The 19,457-nt window shown below is 39.2% G+C and overlaps 1 protein-coding gene across 1 annotated transcript in view; it reads right to left on the bottom strand.

Moving 5' to 3' along the window:
• NEURL1B (neuralized E3 ubiquitin protein ligase 1B) overlaps window positions 1-15,747 on the bottom strand; it is a 67,755-nt gene extending 52,008 nt beyond the window's left edge. The window contains exon 1 of the mRNA XM_026688244.2: window positions 15,411-15,747. Within this exon, the coding sequence (XP_026544029.1) occupies window positions 15,411-15,441 (31 nt within the window). The 5' untranslated portion in view covers window positions 15,442-15,747. The remainder of the gene's footprint in view (window positions 1-15,410) is intronic.
• Between the last annotated feature and the right edge of the window lie 3,710 nt (window positions 15,748-19,457).

The following is a 19,457-nucleotide window of genomic DNA, read 5'->3' as shown; positions in this document are numbered from 1 at the left end:
TGAGTAGAGGAGTGGAGAACTCTTTTCGTGAAATATTTCTGGACTTTCTCGACTGTATTAATATCCATTATGTAATGTGGATTCCAGACTGATGAGCTGTATTCAAGTATTGGTCTAGCAAATGTTTTGTATGCTCAAGTTAGTAGTGTGATATTACCGGAGAAAAAGCTACTCAGGATTAGGTTAACAACTCTTAATGCCTTTTTGGCTATGTTGTTACAGTGGGCTCTGGCACTTAGATCATTAGAGATGAGTACTCCAAGGTCCTTGACATAGTTGGGGTCATCAACAAGGTCTTGATTATTCAGCTTGTATTTTATTTTCTGATTTTTTTTTGCCAATATGTAAGACAGAGGATTTGTTTGTTGAGATTTGAAGTTGCCATTTGTTTGACCATTCCGACACATAGTTAAGGTCATTTTGAAGAGTAGCAATATTGTCAGTGGTGTTGAATAGCTTTACATCATCAGTGAAAAGAACACACTTGCTCTTAATATGATCACAGAGGTCATTTATGTAAAGTATAAAGAGAGTTGGTCCTAGAATGCTGCCTTGGGGGACACCACTATTGACAGGTACAGGATTTGATAGGGTGTTCCCTATTTTGACCATTTGTTGCCTGTTTGACAGGCATGCATCTATCCAGCTATGCAGGTGTCCAGAGATGCCATAAGATTTTAGTTTTAGGAGTAGTTTGTCATGTACCACTGAATCAAAGGCTTTACAGAAGTCTATGTAAATAGCGTCAATTGCTTTGCCCTGATCAAGTTGTGTAGTCCATATGTTTTTGCAGTGTAGGAGTTGCAGATTACAGGATAATTTTTTTCTGAAACCAAATTGTTTGTTAGAGAGTAGGTTGTTTGTCTCTAAGTGGAGGATAATGGATTGGTTAATAATTGATTCCATAACTTTACAGATGACGCAACATAAAGATATTGGTCTGTAATTTTCAACTAGGCTGGGGTCTCCCTTTTTGAAAATGTGGATGACCGTGGCTAATGACCATAGGTTTGGCAAGGAGCTGGTCCTGAAAGATTTTTCAAAGATTATGCTTAGAGGTTCTGCTATGGCAGTGGATAGCTTTTTTAAGAAGCAGGCACATATTCCGTCCGGTCCAATAGATAGAGATGGTTTTAGATTGCATAGTGCTTTTTCAACATTGTCTTCTGTAAAATCGATATGTATTAGATCATTGTAGTTGTCTGTGGTTTGACTAGGAAATATTGGGCATGATCCATTGCTGTTTACAAAGAATGAGCCAAAGAATGTGTTGTTGTTTTTTTAAAAAATTTATTGGTTTTTTAAAAAACAAACATAAACAAAACATAAAAACATCAAGCCATCTTCCATATATGTACATACAGTGTGCCGGTTGGTTTACAAATTGTTTTGTGCTTCCATTTCATAGTCTTCAATTACAATTACATTACATATAATCTCATATTGTCAATCAAAAACTAAATACCTTAGTATCATTATTAATCAATCATTTGACTATACTTTTATTCATTCATATTTTACAAGATAACCATAATTTACTTAATTTATTGTATAACAGTTCATATTATCATCTCAAATCTATCCTATAATCATTTTGTAGTTATAATAAGAAAGAAGTACATCTTTATATATTTATTATTTTCTAAAAATCTACATATTTCACTACTGTACTTTATTATCTAACCATTGATAGAAAAGATCCCAAATTTTATAAAATTGTTTATCCTCTTGTTCTCTAATTTCAAATGTCAATCTACTCATTTCAGCACATTCCAATATTTTCTTAATGATTTCCTCCTGTGATGGTATCTTCTCATTTTTCCAGTTTTTAGCAAATACAATCCTAGCCGCTGTTAATACATTTACAATCAGGTATTTCAAATCTTTACTATATATTTCAGGTAAGATTCCCAATAAAAATATCTCTGGTTTCAAGTCTATATGTTTTTTCGTCATTTTCTCCAACCACATGTGGATTTTAGTCCAGTATTTTTTGGCATCCGCACAGGTCCACCACATATGGTAAAATGAGCCAGGTGTCTGATGACACTTCCAACATTTTTCGGATTTGTTCTTGAACATTCTTGCTATTCTTGTCGGGGAAAATGCCACCTGTAAAACATCTTATACAAATTTTCTTTATATGCTGTTGACATTGTCATTTTATAATTTTGAGACCACAATTTTTGCCATTTCTCTAAATCAATCCCATATCCAAAATTCTTCCCCCAAGCAATCATAGTTTCTTTAACTTAGAGCCAAAGAATGTGTTAAAGAGGTTGGCTTTAATGGTGTCATCGTTGCAGTCTTTACCATTAGGTCCTTTCAGGGGTGGAATGGACCTTGAGTCTTTTAGTTTGTTGTTTACAAAATTGTAGAAAGCGTGGGTGGAATTGGTGCATAGAAGGTTTTCCTCTTGTTTAGTGTAATAATTGGTACATTCAGTCTTTATCTGGTGGCATAAATTTTTGTATCGGCTTTTAAAGTTGGGAATGTGACCAGATTTGTTTTTCCGCCAAAGGGATTTCTTTTTGGATTGGAGCTTCAGCCAGCTGGGTGGAGAATTCTGGGAGTTGAAGTCCACAAGTTTTAAAGTTGCCAAGTTTGGGACCTCTGTTTTTAAGCTGATGCAAGAGCCTCCTCAAATGGATAAAATTGGCAGCAATAATCAGGTTGTGAGTGAGTAAAGGGCTACCTTCCTGTATAAACTCCCCTGACCAAGCTTAAAAGACTACAACCAGATGAAAGTTATTTGGAAGACTCTTCAACTCACAGAAATAACACTTAAAAATCTGCAATTATATAATTGCAACAAGAAAAAATTAAACAAACAATGAGTAAATAAATGTAAGAGATCTCCCTTTCCCAATTTGTTTTGCTTTGCTGAAAACTAAAACGATTATTAGTTAGCTTTGAATACTTAAGACTATTTTTCTCAATGTATGAACTTCATGTCACCTGCTCCTACAAAAACTTTGACTTGACATTAGAAAGAGAAACAGCAGTCACTTGGGAAATTAAACTGAACAACAGCTGCAAAAACAGAATAACTTTTTTATTTTTTCCTAATTGGAAAAGACCTTAATCATTACATGAACTTGAACCAGGTGAGAACTGGAAAACACCATCCGTTCCAAAGAAGGGCCCAGTCACAGTTAACAAGATATACTCATGGAATTCAGCAGAACCCAAATCACAATAAAAATGAAATATAAGTGTCTCTAAATAATCATATATGTTGGATTCCTACAGGTTTCTATTCTTTATCCTTTTCAGAGACAGAGTCTGGAAAGAGATGAAGAGGTCTGTTACCATTTTGGGTAGAGTTTCAGTTTACAAGATACAGAATTTTTTTCATTTGTTACAGATGTCTAAGTTTAATTAAAATGTAAACTCTATCAATAAATAAGTATTAACATTTACTTTCTCATACTTGAATCATAGTATTTACTGCTGATGCTTGTTTCCAACTATTTTAGATTAGTTTACTCTATTCGACTATACAAATGATGTACAGCTTTATATTTAAATTATATTAAACTGAAACAGATGATGTATATGCCAAACCAGTTTGTGAATTTTTTTATACCCTGCATAAGATCTAAATTTGGATTTCTACTGCAACTATACATGAACCAAAACAGAATGATTTTCATGTTATTATTCCCTGCTCCCTGAAGTGTGCGCAATTCAAGTTCAAAAAATGAAGAAAAAGGAATTGACATGATCAGATTAGTTTTAGGTATCATTTTAAAAAGCCAGATATAAATTGTGGCCGTTCAGAGAACACACAGGCAAAAAATTATCAGAAAGGAATACAGAAGAACATATGCTGACTTACATTAAATAAGGCTCCCTACTCCCAAAAGAGTAGAAATGTGAAAATAATGGGTTATATTATTCTGAAGGATTGTTTTTATCCAATGTGTCCTTTATCTAACTTTCTAAGAATTCCAATGCTGACAGATAGGCATCTTTTGGGGCAAGGAAAGAGGGGAGGGAATACCAAAGAGGCAGATTCCTATTATTATAGTAATTTGAATTGTTATAAGGGAAATCTCAAGCAGCTGTTTTTAAAAAATGGGGGGGAAAGCTTTCTGATAACATTCATCTTCTATCCAGCCCTGGGAAGTGAAAATAGGTCCCACTTTGCATGTGTTGTTGTTAGTTGCAAAGTTGTGTCTGACCCATTGTGACCACACGGACAACATTCCTCCAGGCCTTCCTGTTCTCTACCATCTTCTGGAGACCATATAAGCTCACACCTACTGCTTCAGTGACTCCATCCAGCCACCTCATTCTCTGTAATCCCTTTCTTCTAATGCCCTCAATCTTTGCATGTAATTAATGTAACTTTTGCATGTAATTCCCCTCAAAACATTATTGAGACCAAATTTGCCTTATGTATTTTTTGAATAAAATCAGCATATCCTAATAGCACAAAAGAGGTCATGACTTAGAACCAAGTAGCCCAATAATCTCAAGTTATAAAAAGTGAAATCTGTGACAAGTGAAAATGTTCCATTAATACTTTCTTACTCTTTTTATCCTTCTGTGAAACAGACGCTTTTCATCTCTCTTGTCCCTGCTAGCTCCCAACCCTGTTGTTTCCTTTATTTAGAAACAGTTAAATTTGTTTGGTGTTAAAGACAAGCATGTTTGTTCTTATGTTTGATTATGATAAGATTTGGGGGGGGGAATTAAGATGATGATGAGGGACTTTTTGAAATCTTGCACAGGAACCATCGCTGTAAATCATACATGGATGTTCACTTTCTCTAAACAAGACTATAAAACTTTAACACTGAAACAAAAGAATGTGAATGAATAATCCAAAAATCTTAATTGTTTTCAAAGGTGCCAAAAATCATGTGTCTAAACAGGATATCCAGCCCTTTATGTAAACATACAAACTCTCAAACAGAAGTGAAACGTTTTAAGCAAAGTGCAAATGGTAAGCTGGTCAAACTCATGGAAACTCAAAGGCAATCCAAAGGCAGGGCTAAGACTTGGTGCTTAAAAAGGCTGTTCAGAAAACACAATCATATTCCCACTGTAAAGAATAGAAACTAGGCTCCATTCCAGGAGAATACCCTGTGGTATAGGATGCCCACCCTATTTTTAATGGTATGTGAAACAAGCATGGCTACCTGAGTTTTTTTCCCCCCAGACATTGGAAGTAAATGCCACTGGTCAGTCTGGAAAGATTCTATAGGCCAGAACATGAACCTATTTGAATAGTTTATTTATTTATATCCCACCTTTGTCATTTTTAAAAAATAACTCAAAGTGGCAAATATCTCCAACACACCTTTCTCCTCCCATTTTCCATACAACAACCAAACTCTGTTGGGCTGAGAGAGAGAATGATTGGCCCAAGGTCATCCATCTGTTTTTCATGGCAAAGGCGGGACTAAAACTCATGGTCTCCTGGTTTCTAGCCTGGTGCCTTAACCACTATACCAAACTGGTTCAATGCAGGCAGGCCTGAATAATCCAAGATGACCTCAGCAAAGCTGGATTCAATATGTCACTGAATTTATTTTGGATTTAATTATGTATAGCAGGGATGTTAGTTGCATAAAAATGCCTTAGAAATTAATAGCAATTTCTTTGTTTGTGTGGAGGAAGAAGAATACAATGTTATCAGGCCCTTTCTCTCATTGATGATAGATGCTAGGTGCTTACGCCATGACTAAGTGGATGCATTAGAAATAAAGCAATTCATTTAATAACATAGTCAAATACTGGACCCAGGAGACATTTCAATTTCAAGTATTTGTCCATAAAGGCTGCCAACTATGTTTACTCCTTCTGTCCCCCATCCCTTCCATTTCAGATTCATCTGAAGAAAGAAAAACAAATGTTGCTGTAGCTATTAAGCTGCAATATTTTTTCCTGGAATTGAAAAAAATCCAAGGTCTAACTGTTAGATGCAGTCCAGCAGTACTATATGGTTCAAAGTTTGGCCAAACTATTCAGGTTTCCCATGCCTACCACTGGTTATCCAAAATGATTCATAGCCTTCTAACCTTCCCTCCATTCCTGTGATTTTTGAACAATCCAGTATAGATAGGTGTTTTATTACTGGCCTCTCAGTCTGAGAGGTGGTCCAGTTCAGAGATTCAACTACTTTTTCTGATGTTATCCTGAACAAGCTGGAAAGTTTTTCAGCACTTCTGGAAATCTATCATTCAGGTTCTCTAAAGAGAAACTGAATAAAGCCAGATGCAGTGAAAACATAAAATCTCATTGAACTTCAGAGATGAACAAATCTTCATTATCTACAAAAACTAATGTGAAAATAAATGTGGGACCCTTGGTGTTCCCTGAGCTTGGTTTCATTACTAAACTAGGAAACATCAACAAATGGCATTAATGTTGTTACCTAGTTTGGCAATGAAAAGTTTACAAGAAAACCACCAGGCCCAGAGAGCACTAAGGATCCCACAGTTCAACCCTGAGCTATAAATATTCTCTTCTATTGGAAAATAAATGTGATACTTTCTAAAATGACACAGAACTTTTTTTCCATTAAAAAGGGAAAAAAGAAATATCAGTCTAACAGATGAGAAATTAAAACTCGTGAGGAGAGAAAAGTTTAGAAGAGCAAAGCTGAAGATAGATGCCATCAAGGGAAATCTGTTAATGATACGTCTTATACTGTGTTTGTCTAACAATATATCGTTCCCCCCCCAATGGGAAGACCCAGCATGTTTTCTAGGGATAAAATGAAATTAAGCCCCTCCCTCCAAATTTAGGCATATTTTAAAACATGCGAAATTGGGGGGGAGGGCAGGGGGAAACTTGCCTTTAGGAGCGCCTCACGGGCAGCCACGCCTCGTCACCAGCCACTCCTAACAGCCAATCATGGTGGAGTGCAGAGGGCTCACTACCCCTGTCAAGTGCCTTTGCTGCAGACCCAGGTATGGTGCTGGTTGTAGGCTGGGTCAGCAGGCGGGTGGTGGCGGCGTGGATGTCAGCCTCGGCAGGACACTTTAAATCGCGAGACCTTCGGCGCCTGCCGCCGCTGCTTCCTTCGCTGCTCTTGCTTTCCCTTCGCATTCCTCCACCGGCAGTGTTTCAGCCGCTTCTCAGGCGGGGGAGCCACCTCTGTAGCTTCCAGAGTTCCCGCTGATGCTGGTGAGAGAACAGCAGCAGCACTGGCGGGAACCGTGGAAGCGTTTCATCCGCTTCTCAGGTGGGGGAGCCACCTCCATAGCTTCCACGGTTCCCGCTGGCGCTAGTGAGAGAACACTGGTAGCACCGGCAGGAACCGTGGAAGCATTTCAGCTGCTTCTTGGGCGGGGGAGCCGCCTCTGTAGCTCCCACGGTTCCCGCCGCCGCTGCCATTTTTGGAGACGGCACTGGCGAGAGCGGTACCAGCGCCAGTGGGAATAGTGGAAGCTACAGAGGCAGCTCCCCTGCCCAAGAAACAGCTGAAACTCTGCTGGTGGAGGAATGCAAAGGGAAAGCAAGAGTGGCAGAGGAAGTAGCAGCGGCGGGCGCTGAAGTTCTCATGATTTAAAGTGCCCTGCCGAGGCCGACATCCACACCACCACCACCCGCCTGCTGACCTGGCCTGCAACCAACACCATACCCGGGTCTGCAGCAAAGGCGCTTGGCGGGGGTAGGGAGCCCTCCTCACTCCACCATGATTGGTCGTTAGGAGTGGCTGGTGGTGAGGTGTGGCTGCCCGCAGGGCGCTCTAGGCGAGGGTGCACGGGGGAAGAGAAATTAATTCACCCTCGAAAAGACAACCTAGCCGTTTTGGTGGGGCTCAAAAAAAAAAAAAAAACCCAGCCTTATTATATGAGAAACACGGTATTAGCTCTGAACTCAGGAAACCAACCAGCTATTTTTCATAATTACATTAAGCCATCGTGTGTAACATCTACTTTTACATTTCGCATGTCTCACATCTATATGCCTTCCATATGTATGGACTTACCCAGAACGGTCATTTAGAGGGAAGCAGGTTGGAAAAGGTGACTTAACATGAAATGTTTTTAAACTGTACATTTCCAGCTTGACCATCTGTTGGATACTATAATATAATAATAATATAATAAGGCCGGGTCTTTTTTGTTGTTGTTGTTCAACAAAAGAAACCTCCTGGAACTATGCAAGGTATGAATGTTTATTTTAAATGCTTCTCAAATCACAAAACAGAGTTTTGCAATAATTTCAAAAAGAAGATTCCAGCATTAATGGGATTTTCAATTAATAAAAGGAAAGAAAAACCTTTAACAGTTAAATCCTTTGTCCTAAGAGACATTGAGACATTATGTGTCTGGTCAAATATGGTGGTTATGAATGCTAATTATTGAAATATTTGTTGCAATGTTAGGAATATTTATGCCTTTCCAGTGCTCCCTCAATACACACATCTTGATGGATATACTATCACCTGACAAAAAGGCACAGTAGGTAGTATTGAGAGAGAATGCTCACACATAAAAAAAGGTCAGTTAAAGTCTTCCAGTCAATTTCAGGAACACATCCATACATTTTTCTTAGTACAACATGGAAGTGATTTTCAGGATGTTTCTGTGAATCCCATGACTAGCAAAGGGTTTCAATATTTTCTGATGATCTCTCAAGTACTAACCAGTATATTGCTGGCTTAAGGAGATAACTAATTAAAGATAATTCAATTCCTAATTTTCTAACACATTTTTTCAGGCTTAAATAGAAATCTGGAAAAAAATGGGAATATTTTAGAATAGAGTAGAATTCTTTATTAGCCAAGTGTGATTGGACACATAAGGAGTTTGTCTTGGTGCAAATGCTCTCAGTATATGTAAAAGAAAAGATACATTTAATGCAGTGGCCCCCAACCTTTCGGACATCAGGAACCAGTTCCATGGAGAGAGATTTTTCTATGGACCAGAAGGGGCATGATTTTGTGTGCTGCCCGCATCCCGCGGATGGGACTTTGTTTGTTTGTGCAGACCATTTTCTGGCATGCTGGTCCATGAACTGGGGATTGGGAACCCTTGCTTTAATGAATAATCAGGAAATTCTGCATATATGGAATATGAAGCATTTCTTCCAAATTATTTTCCAAATGTGCAAGACTATTTAACAAAGAGGAAGAAAATGTAAAATGAAGACTAAAAGAGTATCAAAGAGTTAGTGAAACAAGATCTCCCCAGGAACAGATAGCAAGTTATCATCTCATTTAGAAAAAGAAAAATTTGGCTCAAACTGTCATCACTATACACCCACAAAGTATCACACAATTAAACTTGTGGCCAATGTTATACCATCCAGTGACATCGATACTGCCTTTCTGCCAGTTTGTCAAGTCAGAACAAAGTCTTGTCCACATACACTTGCTTTATTGGGAACAGAATGAAGAAAAACAAACTTGAAATCTGCACTCTTAAAGGTCATCTGACAGCTACTATCCAGTGGAATAGATGGCCCACATCACAACTTATCTCCAACAATAAGGTAATAAATAATATTTATTTATAGCATTTGAGCATGGACAAGGGAGAAATTTTGCAAGGATCTGAAAAGATCACAGTGAGCTTGTTGACATGATATAAACCATTTTTTTCCTCTCTCTCTTTGCCACATGCCTCTCTTCAGATTTTGAGTTCAGGTTATTCACTGATACCAAATAAAAGCAACAAGCAGATATAATTCAAGAATTCCACTAAATGAATCAGAGAGTCATTTATCCAGGTAAGTCTGCATGGTGACCATTGGTTAGTAGGCAATCTAAGATCTATGGATTAAAAAATACAGAAGATTAGGAGAGATGTTCATTTTATTGGTGAAAGCATTTTCGATGTCTGCAATCTCTTATCTCAACTTAGTTATTCTCACTATTCTAGAATATTACTTACACTTTTATTTCTTTATTCAAATAGCTCTGAGACAACATAAAATACTGTTTTATTAGCCATTACAGTTTATAGTAGTACCTAGCTGATATTAACTTTAGCTAATATTCAAAAGCTAAGCAGAGTCAGACCTGGTAAGTCCTTGAATAAATGACCACGAAAAGAACTCAGATATTTAAGCTAAGTTTGGGAAATTTTAAAAAAAAAATCCCAGAAGGTAGCAATGACAAACCACTTCTACACTACTGCCAAAAACAATTTCATGGACATAAGAAACATTTTCATGTTATCAGAGATTTTCTAGCACTTTCTCTACTATGGTTAGTATGTGAATTGCCTCCATTTTCTGTGTACCAAATTACTAATTAAGCAGATGTTAAAACCAATTCCTCCCTTCCAAGAAGCAATGTTAAGTGTTAAAAGTGTAATTCTATAATTATCATCTCCCAAATAAGCAGGACTCATTTGGGATCTAACACTTTAAAGGACACAGACATGGAAAATATAGGCTTTTTGATTACTTGGAATTTCTCTATGATGTTAGTGAGAATAATGTACAGTATCTGGGTTTTCTCTGCATGCAATTAGAACAGAAGTATCAATTTCAGCTTTTCATGTCAAATTTAAGAAAACAAAATAAACTCAGCAAATATCTGTAAAGCATAGATTTATCATTCTGCTTAAGTGCTAGTCTACTATTTGTATCTTCCATGCGTTTGTAACAATAGTTGCCTCTTTAGTCAACTAGGGCAAGAGATATATTTGCTTCAATAAGCAAAAAACACCATATACCCAAAGAGCTCTTCACCCTTTGTTATGTGATACTGAAGACTCCCAAGGATTCTAGAATTGTTGCACAGTCTTTCTAAACACCCATGGCATCTTCATATAGGAGCTGGTCCAAGAATTTAAAGATGCACAGAAGAATTTCTAACACTCCAGCAACTGTTAGGGTAAAATACAAAGATGCCACTTGAATGAAAAAAGCACATTTCAAATGGAGCATCAACATTACCTATACCATGTATATATGTGGGGGGGGAGATGCATATCTAGAGAATGTGAAATGCATATGCCATCTATACTACTATTCAACTCTTGTGTCTGTAACCTTTCAGTAAAATGGTGCACCATAGGACAAAACTTTGTCACCCATAGGTTTCTCAAATGGGCTAACTTATAAAACACTGGGAGCAATTACTCGTGAGGGAAAGAAATTTGGGGAAGTTGTAGCTGGTTCAGTGCTACCAGGCTGCTGCTACAATAATGTGATCCTTGTTTTCAATGTTCCATTAAAGTTTCCCAGTCACTTGAGTAATCCCTTGCTTCCTCCCTTCCTGTGGGAAAGGAAGGGAAGAGAAGGGAAAAGGAATTTCTGATGCTCACTGCCAGCTTCCCACAAGGAAATTTAATGAGGAAGCTGACAGGAAATTGGAAGTCGCTGCTGCTCCCTATGACTTTTTGCCTAACTGTGTCTCCCTGTTCAGGTAAGGCATATCTCTTAAATGACATGTGATCCTCATTCATAACTGCCCCTGAAATCTTCTAATAAGTGAACATAAGAAGCTTGTACTCATATCACACTGGTCAGCCTTGACCCAACAAGTTACAGATTGTCTAGAATCTTATAAAATTGTTTGCATGTCAAAGCCAGAATTGTAAGAAATATATTAAGTTAATGCAATTCAAATACTCTTTTTCATTTGAAATCTTTTGTGAATTACATGCTTTTCTTTATCTCCCTGCAATTTCAAAAGGGCTAAGAATTTAATTATGCAAAATCTAGGAATTTATTTCATAAACATTAACTGCTCCACTCCAATGCAAATTTTTTCCCCAAACGTACTAAGAATTGTGCAAATCTATTTAAAAACACATTTTTTCAGCATTATTAATAGATGGCATCAGAACAGGTTAAAAAAACAAAAGTTAAAGTTCATTGATATTTGCAAGTATGAACATTATTTGTTGATCTGTGCATGTATGTATTTTATGTATTTATATGGCTGCCCAACTCAAACTATGTGACTCTGAATAGTATATAAAAACAAAAAATCTATATAATGCAAAATAATATAGTACATTAAAACATACTATCCAATAAAATGGTGAACAGATTTGAACACTTCTAGAACTCAGACACTGAGGTCTTCATTCAACCTGAGTGCAAAGTATTATACATAATATATATGACAGTCAAACTTAGAATGGAATCTAAACTCACTGTAACTCTTACCCTTAATAGGCTTTTATAATTACAAAAATAAGCTTTGTTCAAGTTTTTTACGATATATGATATAAAATGTGGATACACAAAAAGATACTTGTTAGATAAGAGCTTAGGGTCCTTTGAGTCAAGAATGTTTAAACTAGCAGTTATTAACTTTAATATTCATGCAGGTTGCTCTTTTCTAAAGCTGATTTTGTAAAGATAAGCAGCCAAGCAGAGCAAAATGAGAAAAGTAGCTTTATTAACCTTTGAACCTTCTTCATGGGTTTGTGTAGGAACTCCTTATTGTTTCCCCACATTAAAGGATTGAAAACTGGTGTTTTTCAGCCTTGCTCTCCCACCACTCTTCTGAAGTCATGTGATGTGACAGATAGCACATCGTTCTAATGGCATATTCATATTTATAGTTATTTGCCCATTCTTATATTGCTAATGGACATACCAAAATGCTCAATGAATGGAATTCCCTACAGCTCATTCAAGTGGTGGGCAAGTTAATATTAAGCCTGTTTATAAAATCGCTGTTGTCCAAGGTTGCTCTTATTTCTATATTTGTACAATAATCTGGAAAATCTATATTGATGGTCTAGTTAGCAAGAACGGGTCACTTTCTACCTATCCCTTTGTCTTATGCTTTCTATAATAAGCCTAGGATAACAAACATAGATCTTCTTTTACCTGCCCTGTCTTCCCAACCATCCTATGCGGTAGGGCTGGATTAAGAACTAATAACTTGTCCAAATTGCATATGTTACTGTAATGCACACAGACTGTGGGCATTTATGGGGCACAGTGTCAGAAATTTATCTCAGTGTTTCATGCACCTCCAAATCAAGAGTTAATTCAAAATCTAAACCACATTTCAATTATACAACTACTGTCTGAGTGAATGACATCCAGTAACATCCTCTGGAAGAATGAAGGGTGTGACTGCAATTTATTTGGATGTGTAATTCAAACCCTAAGGATAAGAAAGAAGTAACAAACATAAATGTCAAGTAAATGTCAGACTAGAGACAGGTACTGTTTCAATTCCAGCACCCTAAAGCCACCAAAGTTTGCCATGCCATAAAGAGATATTAAACTTTGGGCCCCATCATGCAGCAGGAGGCCTTCATAACTGCTTTGTGGGATAACCATAATTTGGCAATTTGCCTGCAATTTGAGTACATAATCCAAATATCCTGAATGTGATATTGTGCTTAAAGAAAAACAGCAAGAGGAACAATGATTGAGACCAGCAGCTGGAAATAAAAGGGGACAAGCTGACCAAACCTCAAAGCAGTAATCCAATACTGTTAATTCTTCATCAACAACTGTTCATGTTACCCATTCAAAAGAATGAAGGGAGGGATCTCAATTACCCATTTGCAAGCATAAATCAGAACTCATTTTCCATTAACACAGAACAATATGGGCTGTGTGAGTCATGTATTTTAAACCAAGACAGGGACTGCACCAGATTTATAAACATATTTCAATATTATTTTCTCTTATAATGACCCATATAGACTTTTCAAAAGAAAAATAAGATTCAGTTTTCATAATAGCAATGTGTGTGTCTTTTCCATTCAGCTGCAAATCTGCCTTTGGAGTGTTCTGTAAGAAAAACTCCTGCTGCCTTTTTTTTTGGGAGAGGAGGTTTCAGGGTATCAAAATGCTTCCCAGCTGCTGCTAAAGTTCATTGTCTTTATTTTAATGGTTATTGGGGGGGGGGGGGCACATGGCACCCTGAACATGCTTGTGTTTTTAAAAAGTATGGTTCATTCTATTAAAGAGACACAAAGGTTTAAAAGAAAGGACAAAACCCTACTTTCCAAGGAAGCCTTTTCTGTCTGAAATTGGCCATTTCTGCTGCCAGTCTGTCTCTTGGCTGCTAAACAAAAGCCACCAGTTCCAGCATCTGTCCTCTTGTACATGTTTAATCTGCCAACTGTGCACACTACCCAACCCTCTGTGTCAATTCAAGCACATTTATCTGCCAACGGCACTGATTTATCAGGGAGATTATTTCCATGAAAGCCTGCTAGGGATGACTGTTTTTGAAGAATATCATGAATACTGGTATCATTTTATACATTAGCCCATGTTAACTGGGATTGATATATAATATTCTCATAAAACTAGTGTCAGTTCTCCTTTTCAAGTCAAAATGTATTTAAAGAGGATTTTTTTTCTTAACCAGGAAAATATGAAGCTTTTCTGACACCAAATCACTTATCCATTTTTAACCATTATCTGTTTGAAAGGAAGCAGCTTTTCAAAATCAAAAGCAAGAATCCTTCATGCGCTGCAAGCTGAAAAGCTATTAGTAAGAAGCATCCAACCTACTCCTCGACTATCACTATTCCTGCTGTCTGGGGGGGTTTCGCTCTAGATACACCTGCAAGGGTTTAAGATAGATTGCAAGAGGCATGATGGAGTATTTTGTGCAATTTTATTCATGGACACGGGAGAGGATGACAAACTATAAATGCAGTCTCTAAATGCTGCTAATTTAACTCAATTTCTTGCTCTGAAATAACGTTTAAATTCGGGAGGGGGGTTTAATTGAAACAGGTTTTAAAAACAAAAAAAGCTTCAAAGCTTTGGGAGAAAAAATACATACAGGTAAATACATAGAAATAAATTACCTGCTCTACAGCTCCCTTATAGCCTAACCTAACCTAAGCCTATAAAAGCCACACCATCCACGTTCGACGGCTTATTTCAGTCGTAGCCGAGGATGTAGCCCACACGGCCTCATTCTCCGGCCACAGGATTTTCATTTATCAGAATAACAGAAGGGTTGAAAGGTCCTCTAGTCCAACGTCGCCCCCCACCCCCGCCGCCTAAGCAGGAGACCCTACCTACAGCATTTCTGACAGATGGCAGTCCAGGCTCTAACTGGAGGACCGAAAGCAACACGTGCCACAAAGGGGGGGGGAAAGGCGGAGCACAAAAACGCACACACTCAGACGACCAAAAAAACCGCCGCTATTTGCACCACCAGGCGAACTGCAACGACGCGCGGACAGCGTTGATAAGGGTAATGCAAATAAATAAATAATAAATAAATAAATTCCCTTGGTTGGACAGAGGCTTGCTGGGAACTGGTAGCTCCGTTCACCCAGGAGAAAAAGAGAGCGGAGGAGGCGCGGGGGACTACAACCCCCCCCACTTTTAACCCCAGCGGACACCAGAGAACAGCTCAGCCCTAGCAGCCAAAGGGAAGCATCCTTGTCTCGGGAGGGGGAAAAGGACTTTCCCGGAGCGGTTTCCCGGTCCAGTGTGACCTCCGCAGGGACTGCCCGAGGCGCTCTTCGACGCCCCGCCCCAAGTACCTGCCAAGCTCTTGTGCGCTGTGTTGCCCATCGCTCCCTCATTCACTCACGCCGCTCAGAGGGAGGTTGCCGAGTGGGACGCTGTCGGAGCTGCGCCGCGCTCTGAATCAGGGCCATTGACGGCCCCAGGGACGGAGAGGGCCACCGGCGGTTCCCGGCTGGGCTGCTCCTTCGCTCGCTCTTTCCCTGCCCAGAACCCGGAGCGGCACTGAATGCAGCCCCGGCAGCCAGCAGCTCCCCCGTGGCCGGGGCCGCCTCCTCTGAAGGGTTGGCTGAGGGCTGACAGCCCAACCCTTTCCTCCGCCCAGCTGGGGTGGAGTCCGCCGTGCACGCATTGTTTGAAAGTTGGCAGCCGCCTGCCTGCCGCCTGGCATGAACGTAAGGCGGGACCGCGGCGCTGAAGCGAAGGAGCAAAAGCAGCGGCGATTGTGTCGTCACAATACGCGCGAGGGGGAGGCTGCGGGAACGGTCGACTTGGTGTGCGGTGTTGTGTGTGTGTGTGGAGGGGCACCTCCGGTACCTTAGAAAGCTAGTCCCCAAGGGTGAGGGAGGAATGGGCGCCCTTGGGGTCAGATACATTCGAGGCTGAAAAGCAAAGGATCGTTCACAGCCCTTGGCTGTATTTGGGAGGGGGCCAATTCTGCGACCGAAGAAGCACCGACCCCTCGGTGATCATTTGGAGGTATCTCGGTCGAGGGAAGCCGGTAAAATTGCTGCGTCCAGAAGCCTGTTAAGACGAATGGCCATTCCTTCCGTCCATCCTCGGCTTCTCTGTCTTACACTTCAATGAAAACGCATTTCGACAAAACCGTGTCGCAGACCTAAATCTGCTCTTTGAAACACAACAGATGTACCCCCCCCCCCCCCTCTCTCTCTGCCCCTCAAGACATTGGGAAAAGTGCAGAGAAGAGCAACTAAAATGCCTGGGGACGAAAACATACAAAGAAGGGATGCAGGAACTGGGTATGGCCAGTCTATAGAAAAGGAGGACTAAGGATGATGTGATAGCAGTATTCCGGTATGTGAGGGGCTACCACAAAGAGGAGGGGGGGGTCAACCTATTTTCCACAAGCACCAGAGGGCAGGACAAGACACAATGGATGGAAACTAATCAAGGAGAGAAGAAACCTGGAATTAAGGAGAAACTTCCAAACAGAACAATTAACCAGTGGAACAACTTGCCTTCAGAAATTGTGGGTGCTTTTCAAAGGAGAGAGTGGCCAGCCATTTGTCTGAAATTGTATAGGATCGCCTGCTTGAGCAGGGGTTGGACTAGAAGACCTCCAAGACTCCTTCCAGCTCTATTCTGATTGTCTGATTGAGAGCAGGTGGTACTTATATCTGAACTTCATAGAGCGGACAAAGCAAACAGCAATTAGAAAAGGTACATATCACAAAAGGAATAAAACAGCTTGAAAATGCTAAACGAAGCACTTCTTATACTCTGCCATTGCACCTAGAGTCATCAAAATCACTAAAAGAACATAAGAGATGAAGCACTAACTGTATAATTTTACATACAGATGTCAGTACACAAATGCCCGAAATAAATGTGTAAATTGCCTGTTTTGTATTGATTTTGCATAGTAGAAGTGCACATTTCTTTGTGGTTGATTGCATGTCTCATTAATAACAGTTAAATTCTTAAAAATTCACCTTGCCTTGCTATCAGCAAATACTGAGGTCAGTCAAAATCTCCAAGACAGTAACTTAGTACCAAATTAATTATATTCTTTTAAGTTTGTATTATATGCAATACATTTTTTAAAAAAATATATTAAAATGACTTAAAGTTAAATCTTCCTTGAGATCTTTCGGTGCCCTGTACTCAACACTGTATATTTCTTTTCCATCCGTGACTGTTTAAAAAATGGAGACAATTCTAAAATAATCATGCCAATTATTTTGAAATGGCTTATTGAAAACACATAGGATATAAGACTTTATTAATTATGCAGGGATAGAAAATGTTGGGAAAATCAAGTTTATGGTTAAGGCACCTGGTTAGAAACTGGGAATTCTTGAGTTCCAGTCCTACTTTAGGCCCAAAATCAGCTGGGTGACCATAAGCCAGTTCCTCTTGTTCAGCCCTAGGAAGGAGGTAATGGCAAATCGTTTCTGTTATCTGCACTCTACAACTGTCTGGTTTGGTTCTGCAACCCAACAAGACAGACACAGACTTCAGAGAGTAATTAGGACTGCAGAAAAAACAATTACTACCAACCTGACTTCCATAGAGGACCTGTATATCGCATGAGTCAAAAAGAGGGCTGTGAAAATATTTACAGACCCCTCACATCCTGGACATAAACTGTTTCAACCCCTTCCCTCAAAATGACGCTATAGAGCACTGCACACCAGAACTACTAGACATAAGGACAGTTTTTTCCTGAATGCCATCACTCTGCTAAACAAATAATTCCCTCAACACTGTCAAACTATTTACTAAGTCTGCATTACTATTACTGTTACTATTAATCTTCCCATCCTTCCTTTTACCCATCTCCTCCCACTTATGTGCCTACTTCTTAAGAAAGCTATCCACTGCCATAGCCAAACCTCTAAGCATAATCTTTGAAAAATCTTTCAGGACCAGCTCCTTGCCTAACCTATGGTCACAAGCCACAGTCATCCCCATCTTCAAAAAGGGAGACCCAAGCCTAGTTGAAAATTACAGGCCAATCTCCTTATGCTGCATCACCTGTAAAGTCATGGAATCAATTATTAACCAATCCATCATCCTCCACTTAGAGACAAACAACCTACTCTCCAATAAACAATTTGGTTTCAGAAAAAAACTATCCTGTAATCTGCAACTCTTACACTGCAAAAACATATGGACGACACAACTCGACCAGGGCAAAGCAATTGACGCAATCTACATAGACTTCTGCAAAGCCTTTGATTCAGTGGTACACGACAAACTACTCCTAAAAATAAAATCCTATGGTATCTCTGGACAACTGAATAACTGGATAGAAGCATTCCTGTCAAACAGACAACAAATGGTCAAAATCGGGAGCGTCCTATCAAACCCAGTACCTGTCAATAGTGGTGTCCCCCAGGGCAGTGTTCTAGGACCAACTCTCTTCATACTCTACATAAACGACCTCTGTGATCATATTAAGAGCAATTGCGTTCTCTTCGCTGATGATGTAAAGCTGTTCAATACCACAGACAATACTGCTACCCTACAAAAAAGATCTTGACTATGTATCTGAATGGTCAAACAAATGGCAACTTCAAATCTCAACAAATAAATGCTCTGTCTTACATATTGGCAAAAAAAATCAGAAAATAAAATACAAGCTGAATAGTCAAGATCTTGTTGATGACCCAAGCTCTGTAAAGGACCTTGGAATACTCACCTCTAATGATCTAAGTGCTAGAGCCCACTGCAACTACATAGCCAAAAAGGCATTAAGAGTTGTTAACCTAATCCTACGTAGTTTTTCTCTGGTAATATCACACTACTAACCAGAGCATACAAAACATTTGCTAGACCAATACTCGAATACAGTTCATCAGTCTGGAACCCTCATTACGTATCTGATATTAGCACAATTGAGAAAGTCCAGAAATATTTCACAAGAAGAGTTCTCCACTCTTCTACTCGTTGTAGAATACCTTATGCCACCAGACTTGAAATTCTAAAACTAGAAAACCTTGAATTACGCCGTCTTCGGTCTGACTTAAGCATGGTATATAAAATCATACATTGCAATGTCCTACCTGTCAATGAATACTTCAGCTTCAACCATAACAACACAAGAGCACACAATAGATACAAACTCAAAGTAAACCGCACCAAACTTGATTGCAGGAAATACGACTTCAGCAATAGAGTGGTCAATGTCTGGAATACTCTACCCGACTCTATAGTCTCTTCCCCAAACCCCAAAAACTGTAACCTTAGACTGTCTGCTATTGACCTCACCCCTTTCCTAAGAGGTCTGTAGGGGGCGTGCATAAGCGCACCATCGTGCCTACCGTCCCTGTCCTATTGTTTCTCTTATTCTTTTATTTTTCTTATATGTACCCATTTCA

This window comes from Notechis scutatus, chromosome 2, assembly GCF_049901735.1.
Source record: "Notechis scutatus isolate UNSWTSFEM ecotype Mainland chromosome 2, rNotScu1.2, whole genome shotgun sequence".
Taxonomy (NCBI): Eukaryota; Metazoa; Chordata; class Lepidosauria; order Squamata; family Elapidae; genus Notechis; species Notechis scutatus.
Note: the sequence above shows the minus strand (reverse complement) of the source record. Positions and strands in the feature narration are given on the sequence as shown.